The sequence below is a fragment of the Falco biarmicus genome, chromosome 12 (genome assembly GCF_023638135.1).
Source record: "Falco biarmicus isolate bFalBia1 chromosome 12, bFalBia1.pri, whole genome shotgun sequence".
NCBI classification, from domain to species: domain Eukaryota; kingdom Metazoa; phylum Chordata; class Aves; order Falconiformes; family Falconidae; genus Falco; species Falco biarmicus.
In genome coordinates this window covers 24,886,894-24,909,808 of record NC_079299.1, presented here as the reverse complement: position 1 = coordinate 24,909,808, position 22,915 = coordinate 24,886,894, and the positions used below count along the sequence as shown (strand labels likewise).

The following is a 22,915-nucleotide window of genomic DNA, read 5'->3' as shown; positions in this document are numbered from 1 at the left end:
ACACTGGAATTGAGTGGCAGACCTGACAGAGAATTCAATCTCTGAATTTATGTATTTGAACCATGGAGCTCACTGCCTTTGAGGGCATGCTATTATCACACAGGTTTTCCTTTTTAAATCCTATCATCATCATCATCATCTATCATGTATATGTGGGTAGTTTCTTGAGATGACTAATATATTAATAGCAATCACTGTTCATTTTTAAGATTAAGACTGCTCGGTTATTCCTCGATGGCATAATGGGTATGCTCAGCCCATGTCTATACAGCAGTGTCAAGCTATGATAGTCACCTGTTAACCAGGCTCATTCAATGTATGATTTTCAAAGTACATACAAATTAATTTCATTGGTCCATCTGTACTGGGCTATTTCAGGAAGAAATGGTACTTGCAAGGCAGCAGGAGTGGAAACGAGATGTTAAGCAGTGGCTGGCATTTGCTGGACTGGATGAAAGTGAAAAGAAAAAAAAAACACAAACAAACAAAAATTCCTGGACACTTCATGAAGGAGGGGCTGTTTTCTGGCTGTACCTGTCAGGGAATATCTTTCAGAAAAGAAGGGAGAGAAGGAGGGCTGTTGTGTTAGGACATCAGTGGTGTCTCTCAGGCCAGCAGCACGCCAGCGTTGTGCCATGCACCTTGGGCTGGGAGCACAGCACACAGCTCTTCCTGCTTCCACTTAATGGTTCAGAAACTGATTTATAGACACTTTCTTGAGAGCCAGCATAATGCAGGTTCACTGATTTTATGCAAGCTGTTTCTAAACTGATTCAGCTAAACTGCTAAATATTTTTTCCCATTATTTTTTTCCTAATATGTATTCAAGGCCTTTGTAGATTAAAGACAATAGTTACCATTTGTGCTAAGCTGCTTTCATCCCCAGAGCTCAAGTGCTTTGCAAGGATGAGTAAGTGTTATAAATCTGATTGAATAGTTACACATGCTCAATTGCAAAGACCTGAAGCAATTGTTGGAGAACCTAGTGAATGAAACCCAGGCTGTATGGGCCCAGAGAACAAGGAAAGCTGTCTCTTGCTTCTCAGAGCTCAAGGACAGTCACATGTGTGTTTATCAGAGTGAGAAGGCACATAAGGAGGATCATAAAGGAAATAAAGGTTGTTTTATAACAATTCTTGCACTTCTGGAAATTAACTCTGTATAGTATTGAAACTGAAAATAGCTATTCTTTTGACTGATGGAAAAGGAGTCTACTTTTACTCTACTGAAAAGCACTCTGTCTTTGCCCTGAAATGGTTTCAAAGGAACTGGAATGGCCATGTGACTGTTACATATAATCTCATTCCTAGGATAAAATATGTTGAACATGAGCACTGCTGGTCAAGAGCTACTCTGACCTCTTGGCGTTGCTCTAAGCTCAGGAAAAAGGGAAGGGTCATTGCTCTTGACTTAATGAAGTTGATTTGTTGAAACAGAGGCAAACACGAATCAGGTTGTCAAATTTGTAAAAGCAGATAGTGCCATCCAGGCCATAGAATACATTTTATTAAATGCTCTGTCTTGAAAAGGAAGAAGAAAAATCTAGCAATGGAACTGGGGCTGTAGCTGTTAAGGTAGTAAATATGCAGGGATTTCTCATGCAAAGGGTTGAATGTCCTTGCTTGTTATCTCTCAAATATAGATGTGGAAGGATCATGATTTCTTAGCTGGTGCCTGAGGTCCTCAGGTAACAGTGAGGAAGTTCAAGCTCTAGTCCCTTTCCCAAGACTTTGCAATATTTCTTATCCAGTGACTCCTGAGTACGAAGTGCATAAAAAGACTTTTCGTCATGTCTGTGCTTTAGGTAACTACAGGCTAAGGGATTTCAGGATTGTGTTTCTGGGCATGGCTAAACTTTACCTCCTTGGAGCTTTAAGCCTTCTTTGGGATGTGGTATTGTAAGCCTTAGACACAATACGTAGGACTTAGTTATTGGAGTCAGAATGAGATTTCAGTAGTTTTAAAAATTTAATTGGACACTATTTTTTTGCTAAGGTTATTTCAAAATGGAGGTTTGTGTTCTTGTATCACTTCTATGCTGCTGAAAACTATTCAGGTTTAGAGATAATACAGATGCTAATTCTTTCTTACTCCTCTAGTTCACAACTTTTAAACTTTTTTTTTTTTTTCTAATTCCATGGGCTAATGAGTCAACCCAGTGGTGCAGTGAATTGGCAAAAAGCCCTGGCTTTACAGCTGTTGTACAAGACACGAACATGAGCTGTAACCAACTGTATTGTCCCTGATGGAAAGGTTTGTGGGAGTGAATTGTGGAAGGGGGGAGCTATCAGAGGGGGCTGGGGTTATTTTATAAATGCTGCTGAGTAGGCTGAGGCTTTCATTTGAAGTAATTGAACATTCTGGTTATGGACCGTGTTTATGTCTATAGTACTAAACAGAATTGAGGCCAAAGTTAGAATACAATCTCTTACTATATAGTTTTGCTTTGTGTTTGTATACACATTTTGAGTGGCATAGCTGGTGCCACCTCAGTGAAACTTGTGTGTTTCACCAGCTGTTAGAATATTACCCATACAGTAAAGAGCTCAGAAGAGGGGCACTGAAAGATTTAGAGCAATGCCACCTAGTGATAAAATATAATCTCCCGAAATAAGTCAATTCTAATTTTACAGGCTTTAAGATGCTTATTCCTTTACTACACTTTTTGGCAATTCCACTTGTTAGCATTTAACTTGGACGCCAAAAATGCCCTGAGGTGTAGTTAGAGCTTTTGCTCAGCAGCAGCTTGGATTTGTACATATGGCACGTATCCCACCGAGAGCAGCAGGTAATGCTGACCAGGACGAGCCCTCTTGCCTCACTTTTCTCCTGTCTTATCCCACTTAGTGGCTGAGTGCTGGTACCACTACTTAGCAGGAGGGAATGCATCTGAATCTGACTAAATTTTTAGCCTTTCATGCCTGATAGTGAATCTCTCCCCCCACCCCCCCACAACAGCTGCTTGAATAAAGTGACCATCTGTCCCTTATTAAAAAATAAAAAACAAAAAAACCCCTTTATTCGGTGCTTAATGCTACTCAGTGCTTAACGTTATTCAGCCTATATCAATTAAACATAGGGTGTACTTTGTCCCACATTTCAGCAACAATCACACCGAGGAGTCTGTATCAAAGATACACGGGTATGATTTGATGAGGTCAGTGACTGTTGCATAGCAAATAGAACACTGCAGGCTTTTCTTTCCCTTTACCAGGGTTCATTTTTTCTGTTTTTCATATTTCTTTCCATTATTATATTTCCTGGTAACACAAATGGTTATTCGATATCTATGATGCATTTACCGTGACCTTTTAATAGCCAAAATTATTTGCACTGTTCTATATTATGCACTTCCATAAGAAGGCTGAATTGATATATTTCCTGCTGAGATTATTTTTGTCTTCCGATGCCCTTCATGATGTGATGAACCTGGTGCTTAATTTCCTCATGCAAGGTATCACTATGGTTCAAAAGGATGGCTCCTGAGAGTAACCCGAACAGGACATGGCTAAAAGAACCTGCCAAAACAAACCTTTGGGCAAAACATTAATGCACATTGGGGACGGGGGGCAGAGTTTTTAAAGTAGTGATCTGTGACTTCTATAAGACCACTGTCCTATCATATCTATTACGTGAGATACATATACAAAGGCAAACCTGTCTTTAAGACCAAACCTTTTGCTTCCTTTCCCATCTAAACTCCTTCGTCTTGAATTTGAAACTTGATTTCAAATGAAGTGTCAGCCTCTCCTCTTTCTTTGGCATTGTTGTAGTCTCTTCTCTGAAGTGAAATTCAAACAGAAAATTTGCTGTATCCCAAGTCCTCCCTTTGGATGCTGATGTAGCTCTGCTCCCATTGAGAGGTACAAGTTGCAAAGAACTAAAAATTGTTGAGAAGTCTCTTGAAGGGCTCCCCCACCTTGAAGCCAGCACAGTAGTTCTGAAGGAAAATAGGTTCTTACTCCTTAAAATCTAATTGTGTAGCAGAGTAAAAACAAAAACAAAATCAGACCCAAACCAAAAGCCAAACTAAACTAAACTTCCGTTTTGCCATACCAAGATGTTTATTGAAGGCTTGAACTCTCCTCTGCTCCTTATGGCTTCTTTATTTTCTACAAGTACAATTAAGATTTGCCAAAGATGGGATTTTTGCAGTGGTTTAGAAGGGAGCCTGTGAGCAGGGCCTGCCCATGTATTTGTGATGTTGATTATTGTTTTCTTACAGCAGAAGGAATAACAAGTAATGCATTTCTTTATTAAGAGAATGATTATATGAGAGCAATTTAGGGGACAAATGATATGTTTTTTCCTAATGATTTATTTTCTCATATTTTTTCCTTTTTTCTTACACTGTCAGAATTGACTTTTTGTTTTTCAATTACGAATGTGCAGTGGCTTTTTGGTAATTGTTTAGGAAGCCATGATACTGCTCAGTGTGACAAGATGTGTATATACACTTTGTAATGATTTGGAAAAGGACAGCACTATGGAAAAGAAGGCGTAGGAATAGATGTGTTTGTTTTCATGGTAAAAATCCAAACAAAATTATTTCTGCCAGGGGAGAATTTCAAAGAATAGATAGGCTTCATCATCCACCTCCCATTGAATTTCAGTAGGCTTTGTATGGCCTGCCTTTTAGAAAATCCTCCATTTTTCTTTATAGAAGGCTGTTTATTGTTGTCTACAGCACAGCATTCTGAACCTCGGACTGGAATGAGGCTTCATTGTGCGAACAGTCTTAGTAATCATTATACGAGGTGTATGTGAAGTGGAGGGAAAAATCCAAGTGTTTATTTCTCCCTATGTCCTTTCCCATAGCTAATCTGTCTCTTCTGTGCTGGCTGTGGCCTCTAGCAAACAGCTTTTTGTGGCAGGGTTAGTGACAGAGGGCTGGGCTGGTGGGGGGTGGCAGCCGACACTCAAAGCTACCATGCTGGGATGTGGCACACTGAGCCTCCCAATGCCCAAGCAGGTATCTGTAGAAGACTGCAGCATCCTCTGAGCTTTGTGCCACAGTTTTTGTCCTCTGTCAGCATCCCAGGTCCAGCGCCTCCATACAAGGAGTGTGAGAAGGTCACTGGTTGCAAGGGGAAAGGCTTTTAGGCAGAGCCTGGGAATGAGACAGCTGAACATGACAAAATCTAAAGGTAGCTATGCACAGATCTTGAAGGAAATTAATACCTTAATAGGGGTAAATATCTTATTAACTTATAACTGTTACTCTGGCATGATGCTTTAAACTATTTTGGGGTGGGGGTATGTTCTGTTTTTTTTATAGTGATGATTAAAACTATTTTTAATTCCTGATGACATGAAGGAAAAGCTGTGGGTTTGCAGTCTTTTCCAGGGTGGGAGGTGAACTGCAGGCATGTGAAATTGGTACAAGAAAAAGCAGAGACAAATTCACCTCGGTCATGTATCAAGGTACCTAACTCTGGTAGTACTTGGCAGCTGAATTATGAAAAAAGTGATCTAGGCAGCCCAGCAGACATGGTGAAGACTGTTTTCCTGTCTTTGCCTCTACTTTTCAATAGGCTGCAAGGCTTTAATTTGAAATGGAAAATACAGAAATTTTGTAAGTTCATTCCATCAAAATGATATATACACAATGAAGTCTTGAAATGTTTACTTCCCTGTAAACAAGGAGAACAAAGTTAGTACTGGAAGCATTTAATTTACCTTTTAGAAACTTGGAATCTCAAAGATAAAGTCAAAAGAAACCTACACTTACCTAAATACATGGTGCCACATCTCTAATTTATGGAAGCGTAACTTAAGTCTGCCCATAGAGAGATTTCAGCTCAGACAGGAGCAACTTCTTGTTTTATCTTCACTCTTGCCTTTATAAATTATTTTTCTGTGATCACACCTCCTTCTTTTTTTTTTTTAGCACTTGAGTTTGGAGGGGGGGGGGGGGGAAAGGCTTTTCTGAGTTTTTGTTCTTGATTAGAAGCAAAGCCTGAAATTTTAATGCATGGAAATTAAAAAAAATAAATCTGAAAACATATCTTTGTTTCATACTGATGATGCTAACTAGTGAGATTAAAGTTATTAAACATTCTATAGGGAGCATACATTTGAACGAAATAAAAAATGAAATGGACAAGAGTAGAACCAAAACTTTTCAACATTGTTTAATTAGGAATCAAACACCTGTTTTTTACCCAACAAAATTTTCATGGAAATTGTCAACACTGCATATAGGTTTTGATTGCAATAAACTGCATTTTTGGTGGACAGCTGTTTTGTCCCATGTTTCAGCCAAACATTCACAATTAATGCTCCACCAGAGTCGAAGAGCTCATTATTAGTTGTGCCGCAACTGTATATTGTCACCTATTTCTCTTTATCAAAGAGATGAACAATTACAAGGGCCCAGAAAGTTGAATGAACCGCAAATAGTGCTCTCTTCCCCAGCTTCCCTGAGCCCCTCTGTAATCCATTTGGAAAACGGTTGGGAGCTTTCCAAGGCAAACAGTTAGATCTGTTAGTAATTCATGGAAGTTTTATCACACGTGTGGGTAGATTTCTTGGAGATCATCTTGCTGGATCTTTTGATGCTCCACTTTCAGTCTTTCCTCTGATGTATGATCTTTGTCCCTAACCCCACCTATCCAGCCATTTGCCTTTGGCCCAGTCACTCCCGTGAGTTACCAATGTCTTTTTTACCTTGACTTTCTTCTGTCCTTTTCCCTTATATCTGCCGCTGTTGCTGGGTTTGGGTTTTGGTTTGTTTTTTATGCTAGTATTTCCAGGTCTCACTTGGGAGCTTTCTTTCACCCATTGTTATCTTCTAAAATGTCACCGAGAGCATCTGCTCCAAACTGACTTTGCCGAGCAATTCTAGTTCTCTAATGTCATTTGCACAGGCGTCATTTCCAGACAGATTTGGTCTTCAGCAAAGAACTCAGTAGCATAAAACCCAGACAAGCCTGGTAAATGTGTCAAGCGTGTCCTTTTAATATAAATGAACTGCATATTTTCATTACTTTTAGCACTTCTCTGCCATGGCTGCCCAAGCTGAACGTTTGCCTATGTGGGTATTAAACAGTGGCTAAGAGTCAGATTCAGGAAACAACTTCAGTACATGGGCAATCATATTCCCATGTAGCAAACACACGTACATGCTGTAGTCCCAGTGAAATCCAGGAGGCTTTCAGCATGAGACTACCTTAAGCATATTCAGATGCTCATTTAAACACACTCTTCTTTCAAGAACTTTTTTTATTTTTCTGTTTTGTGAACCTGTATTTTACATGTACGTCATTTCTCTCTGTCCATTTCAGATTGTAAACTCATAAAGTAACCATGGGAGACTGCTTTGACTGGTTATCTCGACAGTTTTCACTTTCTGCTTGTCAGACACCATGTTGTTTACCAGCCCCTCTGTTGTTCCTTATGTCTGGAGGTAATAAATGAAAGAAAACACAAACTGCTTGAGGAGGAAATGACACCTTTCCTCCTCCCATCCTCTTTGCTCAGCCCAGCTGGCCTGCAGTCAACGGATGCTGAAAACAAATTCCTACACTCTTCTTTTTTACTCTTTGCATTATCGTGTCACTAAATTAGTACATACAGTTCTTGTTCACTCTGACACTTCGCAGTATAACACTTGTATAGATAAATGTATGCTGAGAGGATTCTGCCTGGAACTTTAAGTAACCAGAAACTGTGGATAAGGCTTCCAGTCTTCAAGTGTCCTTTAAGCTTGAAAGGCCCATGCAGTCCGCCACAGTGAAATACTTCATCTTAGTTCTTAATTCCTGTGCCAACCTTCCTGGGTTCATGTATCTTAGGTATGAAGCGGTGCCTGCTCTATCCCTCTCTCCTCATTAACAGCATTTAATATAACATATAGCAGATCAGGAGCCATGTGCCTGTAAATAATGCTGCCATTGTTAATACATTTGTCACAGCAATAAAATATTTCAGTAGCATAAAGCAATGAAAATGTTCAGGCAAGTACTTTTAAATAGGCCAAATGATCTTGAAATCATCTAAGACAGCTGTATCCCAAGATCTTTAACCTAGAACCTCCACACAGAACCACTGTTTTTTCTTGGCTTCGTCAGTTTGCTGCGATAACTCATACATCCATCTTTTCATCATTGTGCTCAAACAGCCCGGATTTGTTTCACGAAAACCCTCTTTAGGGCAGTCATGGCTGATTTGGCAATCAGTCCAAAGTGGAGCAATAGTAGCTGTGCTCTCTGTGAACTCATTTACTGTGGTTTCTGCTTTGCTTTCCTCTTACCCCATGATGCTCAATATTGAAACAAACAAGTTTACAGCTTGTTCTTATACACTGTTACAAGATGATCCACAACAAGGTTGATAAATAGATGCACCTTTAGAGTGCTTATTCTTGAATCTTTCTGAAGTGACTTTTATCCTGTAGCTGAAGTGAGCCAACTCATAGCGGTGAGCTGGTCCACTCATCCAACTCACAGCGGCGAGCTGGTCCACTCATCCAACTCACAGCGGCGAGCTGGTCCACTCATCCAACTCATAGTGGTGAGCTGGTCCACTCAACCAACTCACAGCGGCGAGCTGGTCCACTCATCCAACTCATAGTGGTGAGCTGGTCCACTCAACCAACTCATAGTGGTGAGCTGGTCCACTCAACCAACTCACAGCGGCGAGCTGGTCCACGTATTTGCTATGGCAGTTCCTGATAGCATTTCCCTCTGTTCTTTTCATACTGTACATTCAATTACATGGGTTCTCTGGTGTTCTTGATATGCAGAGAATATAAAGCTCCAGTTCTTGCTTTTATTGCTCTTTCATTCTCTGCCTTAGCAACTACTAAACAAGATTATCAAATGCTGTTTCACTTTATTTCAATGTGGACTTTTTAACTATGCATCCAATTCTTTCCTTTTGAAATTTCTTCTTATGCCTTTTTAGTCACATCTCTGTTGCTCCAAATATAGGTATTATCTTTAAGCCTGCTTCAGAGTCTACTTAAAGCGTGGTTGTATGCTCACTTCAAAGCTTCAGAAAGATCGGTTTAAGGGAGACTCAGACTTGTGCGAAAGGGTGCTCATGTGTTTTGCGGTCTCATAGCACATGAAATTTGACTATTGCAATATTTTGTTTCCAGCTCTTCAGAATGCTACTTCTCGTGCTCCTGCTAGAATGAACAATTAAAGATGAAAGCAATTTAAATCTTGTACTTAGGCCTTGGTTGACTTCCACAACAAGGAAACTAGTTCTTACAACTTCCTCTGATATACTGGTCTCTTGCCATGCTACTACCATCCTGTGTCGTCCCCAGGGAAAGAAACACCTTGTGTCAGTACTTTGCTCACCTCACATTGAATGCCAACTACTTGTAAAACGATTGTAGCAATTTAACAGCTGTTTTAAGATGTGGCTAGAAATCCATTTGGGAACTGGAATTGTTAAACTAATTTTATATCATTTTTCAAACATTATTGTAGTTTTGACTGGTAAAAATAGTGGTTTGTTTATTTGCCTTCTGTTAGATAAGCCAAATTTATGCAGAATCTTAGTGTCTTTTACTGGACCAACTGAAGAAGTTGGGGGAAAAAAATGAGGTTTTTGATCCATCATGTCAACAATATTGCTTGTGTCTAGGAGACCCTTGATATTGCATGACATGTTGGGCAATAAATTGGATACAAACCCAAAATGGCTTTTATGAAACAGACTAAAAACTGATTAAATGCTAGGTTCTTAAGTATAATTACAAAGTGGGAATCATTGCTGAAGTTGATTTGTTTCTGGAGAGGTTCCAGAGGACCGGGGCCAAGAAATGATCTCTGCAAGATCTTGCTAAATCCAGTACATCTATGTAAATTCATTACTAGTAAAGTTTGTAGGTTAAAGAAGGAAGTCATAAACTATAAAAGAGGAGTGCTGAGTGATCTGGATTGTTTGGAAAACTGCATGCAAATAAATTGTGTGTATTTCAGTAAAGTAGAGTAATATATCTAGGGACAAAGATCATTGGTCATACAGGATATAATAACTTGTCCTAGGGAATAGCACTCCTGAAGATGGCTTGAAGGAGATGAGAACTGTACGAGGCAGCAGGGGTGCTGTGCTGCACACCAAGGACACTCAGTGGTAAGGAGACTGAATGAAATCCTTGGTGAAACACTGGCTACCCATTAAGAATAGAAATACGACGTAACATCCATTAGCACTGGCCTGACTTCTGCTGAAAAAATACCTGATGCAGCTATGGTTCACAATTCAAGGAGTAAAAAGATTTAATGGGAATGGTTGAAGGGATGGAAAACATGCCTTACAGAAAGAGACTCAGGGAGTGCTAGCTGGATGTCTTTATCATCACAATCTTAAAGCTATCTGGGGATAATAATAGTTCAGCAGCTCAATGGACAAATTAATAATAAAACCAGCACCTAGAAGTCAATGCAGGACCAATCATTATTTTAAAGAGAGGCAGAGTTACAACTTTTTACAAATGGCTGTAAACAATCATTAGAACATTTCCATGATGGCTGTAATAGATCAGTCTTGATTTTTAAGTCAAGATTGGTACATAAAGGAAAAAAAAAGAAGAAAAAAAAAAAAAAAAGAAGAAAAAGACCAGAAGCCAGAATTAATACAGATAAGCCCTACAGTTTACATAAAACACAAGGTGAGAAATCCCAGTGGTTGTTTCTGGTCTTAAACTTCTGTACTCATTAACTCATAATGACTACTTTTACTTAAATGGCCTCCTCGATTTGATTTTTCGCTTGGCGTATTCATATCTGACTTTCTAAGCCAGTTTTTCCTAACCTAATTCCTCTCTCTTTCTTCTTTTTGGTGCTATCTCCTCATCACCGCAATGTCCCTGCCATATACTTCTTCAGTGGCACCAACTTGCAGAGTAATACTGTCAGCCCAGGGTGTCAGGAGATGAGCAGTGAATGACTTAGTCACACTTGTCACCCAGACAGGTGATATGTCCTAGTTTCTGAATGCTGTCTTGCTGATTTGAGAGAGCCAGAAGTTAATAATATTGCCTTTGTTATTGATGTTCCTCCTTCTGTGGACTGGCAACAAAATGGAAAGAGGTATGTCAACCGAGGGAAGACTTCCGGGAGCAGAAAGGCTTACGTATGTATATATAGAGAGATAAAGATAGTATTTTTTTTCAGAGACAGAAATTTAAAATACAGAAAATCTCTTTCCTCTGCTTCTTTTTTATTTTCCTTTAGTTTATGATCCCAAGGAACAGCTGTGGATGGAACCAGTAGGGCCTCCACTGGCTGTCAAGCAGTCGCCTGCAGGTATTACTGATCTGAGAGTCTCACGGGCCCCAAGTCACCTAGAAACACGTAATACAGCAGGATCTGCTTTAACACTGGGAAAAATGTTGTAAGGAGAAGTGTTGTAGAATATTGATGAAAACAAACAACTTGGCTTAAAGAAATAACATAAAGTTGTTTTTAATAACTGTCTACGCTTAGAGCAGGCATCTAAAAATATTCTATTGACATAGTCTCTTAAAGAGGCTGCAAAGATGTTTTCCTTCTCTGCTGTGTCATTTCTAATGTTTTACCTTTCCTTCATGCTTGATTTTTTTTTCCAACATCAGTCATTCATTTACAGCACTTCTGTTGATTTAAATGGGCTTTGGATCAGGCTCCAAGTTACCATTTCCTTTCTGTTTGAATAGGGATTTTTGTTTATCAAGAGGAAGGAAATCAATAATTTGTCATGACAAACCAATGCTTATTTGGATTCACAATCATGTGGTGAGTTCTTCTGTCATTTTCTAAAGCATTTTAGGATAATGGAAGAAGTCTCGCTTGTGATCTCTGCTGTTTTCCTTTGTTTTCCCAGATTGATTTAAGGTCTGTGCTCCATCTGACTATTTGTGCAACAGAAACTGTAAATCTATCATTTTGTTTGTTTTAAAGGCAGTACTAACTTTCTGTGCCCTAAGCCTTTCCCAGGGGACCATTCAGGGATCCATCAAAGGATTAACCTTCGGCATGACAAATTCACAGACTTACCTGTAGGAAGAAGCTAAACTATACCTTGATGTAAGCTTGCATATACTGTACCATTTGTTTCCACTTGGAGTTTTGCAGATGACAGATTGTTTTTTTGCAGAACAGAGTTTCCGTCCTCGTAGGTGCTGCCACCTCTGAAATCCCACCAGTGCATGGAATGCTCCCCATCCTCTCTTGCCTCATCACAGGGAACACCCAGGTGCTTTCCTGCCAGTGATTTCCCTGCAGACTCATGTTTGGGGATTGCTCAGGAAGCCTGGACCCCTGCGTGTCCCTGCGCGGCTGAGTGGCTTGGCAGTGCACATCAGTGGTCAGAGCAGAGCGGGGGACCCTGGGCCTGAAGTTTTCCGCTGGCTTCGTCCTGGGACCACCTCCCAGGGCCTTAGCTTCTGCAGAAAGACAGATGGCAACATGTTGCTTGTTGCCCTGTGAGCAGCTGGTGTGGGGTGCAAGCTAGAGCGGGGTGTGCAGGGGCTCTGCCAGGCACTTCATGTTCCCTGCGCTCAAAAGAGAAGCTGGGTGCTGGCCCTGGCTGGCGGGGGGGGGTGTGGGTGTTGTGTGTGTTGCCAAAATGCTTAGCCCTTCTGACCCTACAGCCAGCTGCTGTGGGCTCCTGCTCTGGGGGGTCTGGCTCCACTCGCCCCCCTCCCCAGCCCCACGGGAAGAAGAGCTGGAGGGACTGGGGAGGTCCAGGGCTAGGCTGGGGGTACGGGGTGCTGCTCTGGATGCTGAACGGGGGCTGGCGCGCGGTGTACGGGTGTAACTGGGGGGGGGGCGGGGGGCGGCTCCGTAGGGGGGGATTGTGAAAGGTGTGCGAGGTGTGGGTGGGGTGGGGTCTGTCGAGGGGGGGGTGCGCGGGGTGCAGGGGGGGCGCTAGGGATGCTGCGAGGGCCGCGGGGTGTGTGAGCTGCGTGCTGGGGGGCCGGAGCGATCCTCCTCGCCCATGATTGGCAGCGCCGCGTCTCCCCTCCCGGCTGGTGCTTCCCCTCCGGCCGCCGCGGAGCTGGAGGCGAGGAGGGGCCGGCAATGCGGAGCTGGCAGCGCGCACCCGCGCTCTCACACTCGCCCCGGAGCAGCCCGCCGCCGCCCGGCCGGTCCCCGCCGCCCAGCTCCCCTCCTGCCTCCGCCGCTTTAATTTTTTTTCATTTTAATTAGTATTTTTTTCCCCTTCCCCTCCCATCTTTTGGGCGCTTCCCCGCCTCGCCCGCCCGCCCGCCCGGCGCCCTCCCCGCGGCGCGGCGGGCTGCCTCCGCGGGCGCGCAGCGCGGGGCCATGCCGGCGGGGCCGCCGCTGCTGCGGGGTGCCCTCCTCCTCCTCCTCCTCTTCCTCAGCGCCCCGGCCCGGGGAGCCGTCTACACCAACCATTTCTTGGTGGAGCTGCACGGCGGGGACCAGGCGGAGGCCGAGCGGGTGGCGGCGGAGCACGGCTTCGGCGGGGTGCGGAAGGTAAGCCCCCGCGCAGGCTCGGGGCGCTGGGCAGGGAGGGAGGCGGGCGGCGCGGTGCCCTTCACGTTGGGCTGAGGGCATGCGGCGTTCTCCGGGAGCATCCCGGTATCCCGGCACGGTCCTGCCGGCTGCTTACCTGGGCAGAAGGGAGGGAGCGGAGCGCGTCCCGACCGGCCCCGCGGCCACCCCCCCTTTCCGAGGGGGCTGTAGGAGCAGCGGTGCCGGGAGCTCCTGCAAGCGCTCCTCAGCAGCGGCCCAGAAGGGTGGGTTTCTTGGACTGGAAAGCAGAGGAGTTTCCCACATGGCAGCTCGGTGCCTTTTGACTTACTATGTAAACATCCTCCAATTCAGCGCCCATCCGGCGGGGCTCGGGCGCCGGGGCTGGGCGCAGGAGCGGCTGGGGCCGCCCGGGGCTGCCTCGGCACGGCTGCAACCGAAACGGCTCGGAGTATTTCAGGAACAGTGAGAGCCCATCTCCATGGAGAAGCTCGCACACCATTTAAACGGAATATTTCATAGGGGGTTTGACACTCAAGTTTGTGAGGCTGGTGGTTTCTTCATATCCCTGTTGTTCGCATAGAGAAACAGGATGCCCCCCAGGCTGGAGGAGCTGCATCATGTTAAGCATGATAAGCAATCAGTGCTTATCACTAATGGATGTAAGCTGGGAAACTTCAAGTGCCATTGGAGGTTGTTTTCTCTCCTTGAGGTCCCAGGAAATCCTGGGTAGCCACAGTGGCAGGGAGTCTCTTCCCAGCTCATGGGGAGCCCAGGTCCACTAGAAATCTCTCCTATTCAAATAATAAGTAGATTTCTTAATATTTTAGGGTATAGTCACATCTCGGATGAAGACAGGGAGAGGCTAATACAGAGAACCCTGGTCAGTACAGTTCCTGGCAGACTTAATGCTCAGGTGGCACTGGGCTTGGAGAGTGGAAAGCGAGCTGTGAGCGCTCCTGCTGCTGCTGCTGCTTGTGTAGGGTTTTGTTCTCTGCTTGGTAGTTATGCAATGGGAGTCTGATCCTCCTTCCAAGGAAATGGATTGGAATGGTACTGTGAACTTGGATGAGTGAAATGGCTTAAGATCTTGATTAAAAAAACAAAAAAAATATCAAAAAAGCATATGAAGTGAGACTCTCTCCCTCGGGCTGCCTTGTCTCAGCTCCAGTGGGAGCTCGTTAGAGAAATGAGGACAAGATCACTGTTACTTTCACCACAGCCAACTCCTGCTGCTGATAAGATGCTTTTGTTTTGGGCTCACAGCCTTGTCCTGATACTGACAGAGCTGGGCTGCTGATGCCCTTGGGAAAGGATCCATTGTGGGGATTAGGTCTTGTTACATGAAACTTAGGTACGGCTCTTTGATCAACAGTTTTCCCTTTTCCTTTCCCTCCTGTTTGCACTTCCTCCTATCCTGGGGATATCTGACGGATAGGCCTTATGAGGGTGGAGGGGTACTTTTCTGCATGGCTGAATTTGTTACTACTTTTGCTAGACGCTCTCAGAAGTCCTGTGACCCATGTAAGGAAGAGACAGGGAGAGGGGATTTTGTAGGATGAAGCAATGCAGTTTCTGGGCTGCTAGAATCCTTTCCCCTCCACCATGCCTCTCCCCAGGGTGCCTTGGGCACATGAGGAGACATACGGATTCTTCATGGCAGTCAGTCTTGAAGCACATCTCAGCAGAGAGCTGGAGGGAAGTCCCTCGGGTGTGCCAGAGGAGAGTACCTGCTTTCCAGTACATGCCGTGAGGGGGCTGTTTCCCGTGGACACGGGTGTCTCTAGGAATGAAGCCTAGCTGAGCTGTGGCATGATGTGCGTGTGCTTGCAGGGTTGGGGGGGGCAGATGGTGGCGGTGGCTCTTGTACGGAGCACATGCTGTCCCAAGAGGTTTCCAGATTACATCATCCTGGTCCCTGAAAAGCTAGAAATCCTCCCCCCCTCTCCTCCCCAAATGTGGGAGGAAATGTCACCCTGCTATCAGCAAGGCAGAAATTTTAGGGAATGACAAAAGTTCACAGGCTTTGGCATTAAGCTGCCTGTGTCGGAGGGTAATCGATGAGAGCTATCAGCAATCTCCGTTCTGCAGGGGAAATCTGTAACGGGGCTTGGGTGGCGATAGGCAGCCGTTAATAAAAGCTTGTGCCATCTACTCCTGACTCTTCAGTACTGCTGAACTGAAGAGTCTCCTGATCTGTTTTGCTATCATCAGACTTGTCTAGCATCTCTTCTTACAGTGTGCAGACTTAGCTTTCATGGCGATAACAACAGTGCAGAAAGTTGAACATGGCCATGTGTGTGTATGAAAACAGAGCTGTTAGTGGTAAACGCTCGGGGAAAAGCACCATGTGTAGATATGCTGTCTAATAAAATATTCAACAAATAGCAAAAAAAAAAAAGTTATACCACAAAGAGAAATTATCTTTGCATACTTCAATGACACATACTGTTTAAGTAATATGAGTTATTTACTTAAAGCAAATCCAGTTACCTTTACCCATATTGGAGAAAATATGTTATCTGAAAATAATCACCTTTATTTCCATGCAGGGACTGTCCCAATAGGAGTGTAAGGTCAGATTCAGCTTTCTTTTTTTTTTTTCTGTGTGTGGATTTAAGACGTATATGCAAGGGATTTCTTTTACACTTGCTATGTATCACAGACCTCTTTTAACATGACCTTACAGGAGCTGATTTTTAAATTACATATCTTTAGTTCACGTACTTTCTTCCTAATAACAAACAATTTCTGAGCAAGTGCATGTTACATTACTTAACGGCAGGCTTCTGCAGAAATTCAAGAGAAAGCATTGCCTTGAAGATTAATGTTATGAACCGTGCGATGCACTTTCTAATTGATTCTTTGGCCATGCTTCCTACCATCATTCAGAAACCACTACAAGACTTCAGGTGGGCTAAAATGTGTACTCTAAATTCAGTGATTGATGAATTGATTAAGAAGGGCTCATACTTACATGAACAGACACCTGTGTTTAGATTTAGGATCCTAACACAAGACAGAATCTCAAAAACACAGGTCAATTTTTCTTCAATCTTCCCTGAATTAATCCTGAATACAGACCTCTTTGTAACTCTGATTGTGCTCTCTGATTATTTTTTTTTAATATATATTTGCAATTCTTCAATCCATTTGTACCTGCCAAAATTGATTCTATGTATTACTGGTAAAACAGATACTGTGATAAAGCATATTATTTTCATAATATGGTTAGCCTTACCATCTTTGAGCATTCAGGAGTCATGAGGATCCCCCCCTAAATAGCTACGTGTTAGATTGTGAGAACTACAAAAGGAATAACTTTTTTTTTTTTTTCCTCCTTTTATTTGTCTCATGGCATGGTTGCCACTAGAATGCGTTTCTTAATGCAGGATGAAAAAAAGCTGCTTTCTGACCTTGCCTTGCAACTCTTAATTAATTTCTAACACAGGGAATTGGAAGAAGCATTTGGAAAGGTCTCCTATTTGGAGATCAGAGTTTAGACATCTCTTTCCATTTCATCAACAACACTGAGACAATCTAATCAATGCCACAATAGCTAAATATTCCACTTCTGGTAGCATTGAGGTGAAGGTTTTTAAGCAATTAGATTTTAAAATAAGAACCAAACATGGATTTAAAAACATAGAGAATTTTATGTTCTGCAAAGCTGGTCTGTTTTTTTTTTCCTTGGCGTATTTATCACCTCTCCCTCTAAATCTTGCAAAACTCAAGCTACCTCTTACAGCTGTGACTTTTGTGCTTCCCAGTTTTGCTTAGGAGGCTGCTGGTTGAGGACCAAGCTTTCTGGAGCTGACCAGGAATTTCTGGATGAAACACTGGGAGCTTTGAGGTTTTTTACATTGCGTAAATACAGACTTATAGAAAGCAAAACTTTACAGATAAAGAAGGTGTATTTCTTGCTGCAGCAGCCCACTTCTCTGCATCTAGGCTGGGAGCCTGCGAGGTGGGAGTTACGTGGTGCGGAAGGCAGACCAGGAGGCAGAAAAATGTGTTTGCAGGTTCAGGAGCTCTTTGCAGGGATCTCCTTCAGGGATCCTGAAATCTTCATCCTGAGGTCCATGCGCTAAAGCCCTGAAAATCCCCTCCTGTGCAGATCAGCCCCTAAACCTCAGGAGAGGTGTTTGCCAATCTTTGTATTTAAGGTGCCAGGCTCTGCTTCTGCATGGCTGGAATGCACTGTGATGGACAGAAGGGATTCTGTGCATGTAAAAAATGCTGGTTGCGGATGTGGGCTGATATGTGTATTTATATAGATACATATGTTTCTTGTTCCTTTTTCCCTAATACCTGTGCTTGGAGCAAAGAAGAGGAAAGAAGGGTGAATTCTTAGCCAGGCTCCTGGCTGACCCTGTGTGTGTATATATTAACCAGCCAATTTGTGCACATACATGGTGGTCCATACTTTACAGAGAAACGTGCCAGTGTTATCTTCACACGTGCTGCTAACCCTGGCATTCGTGAAAGTGTTAGTTCTGGCTAGGTGAAGGCAGCACGGAGGGTGCAGACGTGCACCAGTGTGGAAATGGATGCTGAAGCAATGGAGCATCCCATGCAAAGGGGAGGCAGAGAGCCCAGGCCTCCCCACATGGGCCCGCTGGAGTCCAAGGACTGAAGATCAAGCCTCAGACTACATTGTTTCCATGCACAAAGACGTATTTAATAATTAATTAGTTTCGTGTTTTATGCTGGCCTTAGAGGAAAGATGTTTGCTTGCAAAAGAAATCCTTTATTAAAGAAACAGAAAAATCTCTTATAAATGGAAGATGCAAAGTAATTTTCTTGAGGAAATCAAGAGCTTAAATTTCCTAGATTTCACTGTTGCAGTATGTTGCAATCTTGCTCTAAGATACGAAAAAGTAAATTCCATGCAAATGTTAATTGTGCAACTACTGAGATTTCAATAGGTCATCACACCATAACAGTGAATGCTTCAGTTTCCAAGAGATAGTCTGAGCTGGTGTGTTTAAATTAGGGGGAAGAAGCAATTAACTAGCAGGAAAAGTTTGATCCTGCTGTGGGAAGGCACACTGCAGGGTGGTGATGGAGAACTCCCTTTTCCAGAAAAGCCCTGGAAGAAAGTAATTGAGGAGATGCAGAGAGAGCAGCCATCTGCGCAGGGAGGGACCCTTGTCAGCTCCTCACAGGTGGAGTCTGGGCATATCCCCCAGCACAGACTGGGAAGTCCTGTTTGCTCCTGTTTACACTTGAGAGAAATGTTAGTGCAATTAAATAAGAGTTTTGCTGTGCTAGGAGAGAGTTTGCCTCGTATGTGGAAATACAGTATTCCTTTCAAAATTAAGCTTTTTTGGTTTGGGGTATTTTATTTTATTTTATTTTATCCAAGGCGTTCTGCCTTGGATGCAGGTGCAGCCCCGGGAGGAAATACTATAACTGGCTAACTCAGAACAAAAAAAAAAAATGCCCTGTTATTTAAATGTACTCACTTATGCATGTGACAGCTGTAAAGTATCAACAAGAAGAATGTAAACCACAGGCTGAAGTACATCCCTAACCCAGTTTCTGTAGAGCTGCTTCTCTACTAGAGACTCAAACCAACTGCATGTTGGTGGTGAGTGTTCTATTTGAGGTATAAAATAATTACCTTGTCAGATTTTCATAGCATTTATTATCTGAGCATAAAACAAGGTCAGACTCCCCTACTATAGTTCCCTGTTGTAATTGCTCCATTACTGTTTTGAATACACGGTGTAGTTCTGTTTCTTGGCAAAACACACACACTAAACCTTACCTTTACAGAGAAGTTTTGTTTTGTTTGCTAAGCTACAGCTCAGTAAACACAAAGATATGAAAATATGGCTATTTATAAAGCTGCCTGCATTTATAATTTTGTTTATTCCATATTGCTTGAGCTCATTGGCAAAATTGAACATGTGGTAGAGACCCAGGAAATGCGCTCTGAGTAACTCTTTTTTCACTTGTTTTTTTTGATGCTGCAGCCTAACTGAGGATGTGCAGTTATTTGTTTTCACTTCAGTTATATTTAGCTTTGCCAGTGTCAAGGAGAAAAACAGAAAGAGAAAACATACGAAGAAGTGAACAGCATTTGCAGAGTGTTGTGGTCCCAGCACACCAGAACTGAACGTGGTGTGTACTAGCCGATCTCCCGCAGTCTAGCCCCGAGTGCCTGCCTGATGAAAACTTGTGGTGGTGTGGTATGAAGACACCAGGGACAGCTTTCTGCTCCAAGGAGTAGCTCGACGTCTGAAGGGCATAAGCAGCTGAGGAGCATCAGTGTTGAAAGCATGGATGCCGAGGGGTGTGCCTACTGCTCCTTTCCCCACTTTCCAAAAGCTGGTGGAGCAGAAACATTTCACCTGGGCTTCTGTCTGCCGGAGGCTTCCTGCATGCCACCAGACTGCAGCCAGTCGCCCAGGCCAGCAGTTTCAGGATGGCATGGCACTGTGGAAACCAGTAGTAGCCAGCAGCCCCCTGACTTGTTTTCTAGAGCCCCTGCTCCAGAGGCTACTTGCGAGGTGGGGGAACCCCCAGCAGAGCAGCCACAAGTTCTTTGTTGACATTTTATGGCAGGAAATGCTGTGTCTCCTAACCCTGGTGATGCTCCTTTTCCTAGTTTTGTGAAAAGTATTGCGTGGAGTGGCTTCAGCTTCCCAGGTTATTTCTCTTCTTTGTACATCTCTGTGTGAAAGCGTCATGATGGCAAGTGGAGAGCCAAATCTCTGGCTTTGTTTCCTTCGCTTCAAGTCTGCCAGTTCCTTAGCTATTTTGGACCTGTGCCGTGGAATTTATAGTCAAAGATGTTACTTTAATATCAGCACTAGATAAACAGAGATCATTAGTATGGCCTGGCTGTCAGTCTGGGATGTCCTTGCTTCTGCCCAGATAGCTTTCTTGCAGATGACTTCCAGGCTATTTCTGGACTCTAAAACATACAGCTATATTAATTGCCTGTATGTGTTTGAACTTTGAGATCCCATATGCTGTGGCTCTGTCTGTGGCCCTACTTGAAGCTCTTACTCCTCCAGGCAGGTTTTTCAGGTATTGAAAGCAGCCTGAGAGCCGTTTCTAAGAGGCGATATGGGTATCTATTGCTGTTAACCTACACTAAAGCTGAATTTGTCCCCTGGCCTTAGGTTGCAGACCTGTGCAGCAAAAGGATAACTGTTTTTGTAATAGTAACCTGTCTTGAAGATTTGGTTTTTGGTATCAGGCCAGATGGACAGATCCTATTGTCATGCCTACATCCAGACCCAGATGGTTTAGGTTACTGGAAATGAGCTAGAGCATTTTGTTTGTAGCTTGGGAGTTCAAATCCGGATTAAAACTCTAGACCAAAATACATTGTCAGTTCATTCCCAGTTTGAAGTGCTTCCATGTGAGAGCCTGCAGCATCCTTGGCGTTTGTTTATTAGTGGGCACATGGTCCCAGAGACCGGGAGTGCTGCTAGGCTTGGCTCCTTCAGAAAAGCACTGAGGTACTCAAATTTGTTATCTTTTAGAAGATCCAACCATTGTGTGAAGGTGGATGATAGCCATCTATCTTTCTCACAAAATGTGACAGATGACAAGATGTAACACCCTACCCACTCTTAGAAACTTTTACTGCTGTATCTATACTGACGTTAAAATTGGAAGACAAACCCAATTGCAGCACTGTTACTATCAGTGTAGGAGTACCAACATGTTTAACTCATTCCAAGTCAGAACAATATTAGCAGAAATTTCATTTATACTAGAGCTTTTACCAGTAAGACCATGTTGATTTAAAAAACAAACCACACCCAGCAATAAAACAAAGGAAAAAAGAGCTTCAGACTTACTGGAATAGTTGTACTAGTAATACTTTACAGTGTAGCTAGACTCTTTCCCTCATCCATCTATGGAATTATTACAATTAATTAATCTGTGCAACTCAAGTTTCAAATGCTTATAATAAAGTACCTACAAAGTAGTTGCTGAAACATATGTAGAATTTATTTGGTAGGTAGTTTCAATTAGTAAATCCTGAGAAATGTCTGTGCTCATGGAAAATTCTGTGAGCTGGAAATCAAGCCAAAATGCTAAAACAAATTATAAGTTCTGCCAGTTCTTACTAAAATATTATACCTGGGAAAGCCTCCTGTGCAGTTCTAGTTTGTCGCATGGGTGGCTAGTTTCTGTGAGAGCTGTAGTAACAAACTCAGTGCTGTGGTTAATGGATCTAAACTTTACCTTTGTCTTGTAATGCTATCATAGTTGTCAGAAACCCTGGGTTTTTTAAATTTTTCTTCCAACTTTTTCAGATAATTAAGTGGGTCAGGTCTCTACAGGATGCTGGCTGCATGGTGGCTATAAATATTGCAGCGAGCAGCCCACAGCTTCCATCCATCCTTGGCCTCTGGTGGGAAGAAGATGAACTGCTCGACTATTTCTCAAAGACAGGATTTCTCTAACTTGAAGCAGTCTGGTGTGTTGTTCTTGTTGTAAATCAAGGCAAGTTCTACCTTTAACTCTCCTAAGTTCACTGAAAAGGTCAACCCTGTACTACTGAAATGGAGATTTAATTTCAGCTCAGTGATCCCAGGCTGTGCTTTTGAACAGAGCGTGCTATCCCAGAGAGAGCTGAATTTGGTGGTGTGTTGTGTGAAATTCTGCATGGCCACCACACACAGTTTATCAGCCCGTCTGAAATCTCAGTTTGGCCATGGATTTATGGCAGTAGCTCAAAAATCTAACTCAGCTGAACACTGGCAGTGTTCAACAAGTAGTGGCAGCTTGAACCTGAAAAAGGAAATTATGAGCTAGCCCAGTCTTACCATTTATACACTGGGATTATAGACAAATAAATCAGGTAGTGATAGCTCTAGTTTACTTACTCAAGGAGTGAACTGGGATGTAACGTTCTTTGTCGTGTACTACCTACCTTCTCAAACAAAACTTCTGTGTAAATGTTACATTCTTAACTACTTTGTCCACAGAAAGCAAATGGAAAGAGTGACCTCAGTGTTTACATCAAACCAGTTGGCAAGCGTGTCCCAGATACTCATGTCTGAACTAGATTATTTGCTTACCTGATGAGTAAGATGGTAATATGTCAGAGCTGCTTTCTCCTAGAGTATAGAACCAGACTGTGAAAACTTGAAACCCGACAAATATCTATTTAATTACTGTTGTTAAGTAGAGAAACTTGTGCTGTCATTGGACAGGTATTGGGTTATCAAACTATGGCCAAACAGGTGAATCTCTTCCTTGTGTGGGTAGTGAAAGAGTGGGATATAGCCTCCCCTCTCCTGATGACTTTTCTCCCTTTCCTTTCTGCCTACTCATTCTTTATGAAACACAAATAAAACGAAGGAGTGTGATTCTGAAGTCTGCTCTGTGGGTGAGCGCGGTCTTTGTCACCTGCTGTGCAACACCAAGGCTTTTAGCTGCAGCCAAGGTATGGTGAGTTAGCTATAACCACGCTGGGTAGCTTCGCACCAGTCCCGCGAAGC

At 43.1% G+C, this 22,915-nt stretch overlaps 1 protein-coding gene across 1 annotated transcript in view; it reads left to right on the top strand.

Annotated features, from left to right (window-relative positions):
• Positions 1 to 12,880: 12,880 nt before the first annotated feature.
• The window catches only part of PCSK2 (proprotein convertase subtilisin/kexin type 2), a 109,132-nt gene continuing 99,097 nt past the window's right edge, over positions 12,881 to 22,915 (top strand). Inside the window, exon 1 of the mRNA XM_056357564.1 lies at positions 12,881 to 13,442. Coding sequence (XP_056213539.1) covers positions 13,269 to 13,442 — 174 coding nt within the window. The 5' untranslated portion in view covers positions 12,881 to 13,268. The remainder of the gene's footprint in view (positions 13,443 to 22,915) is intronic.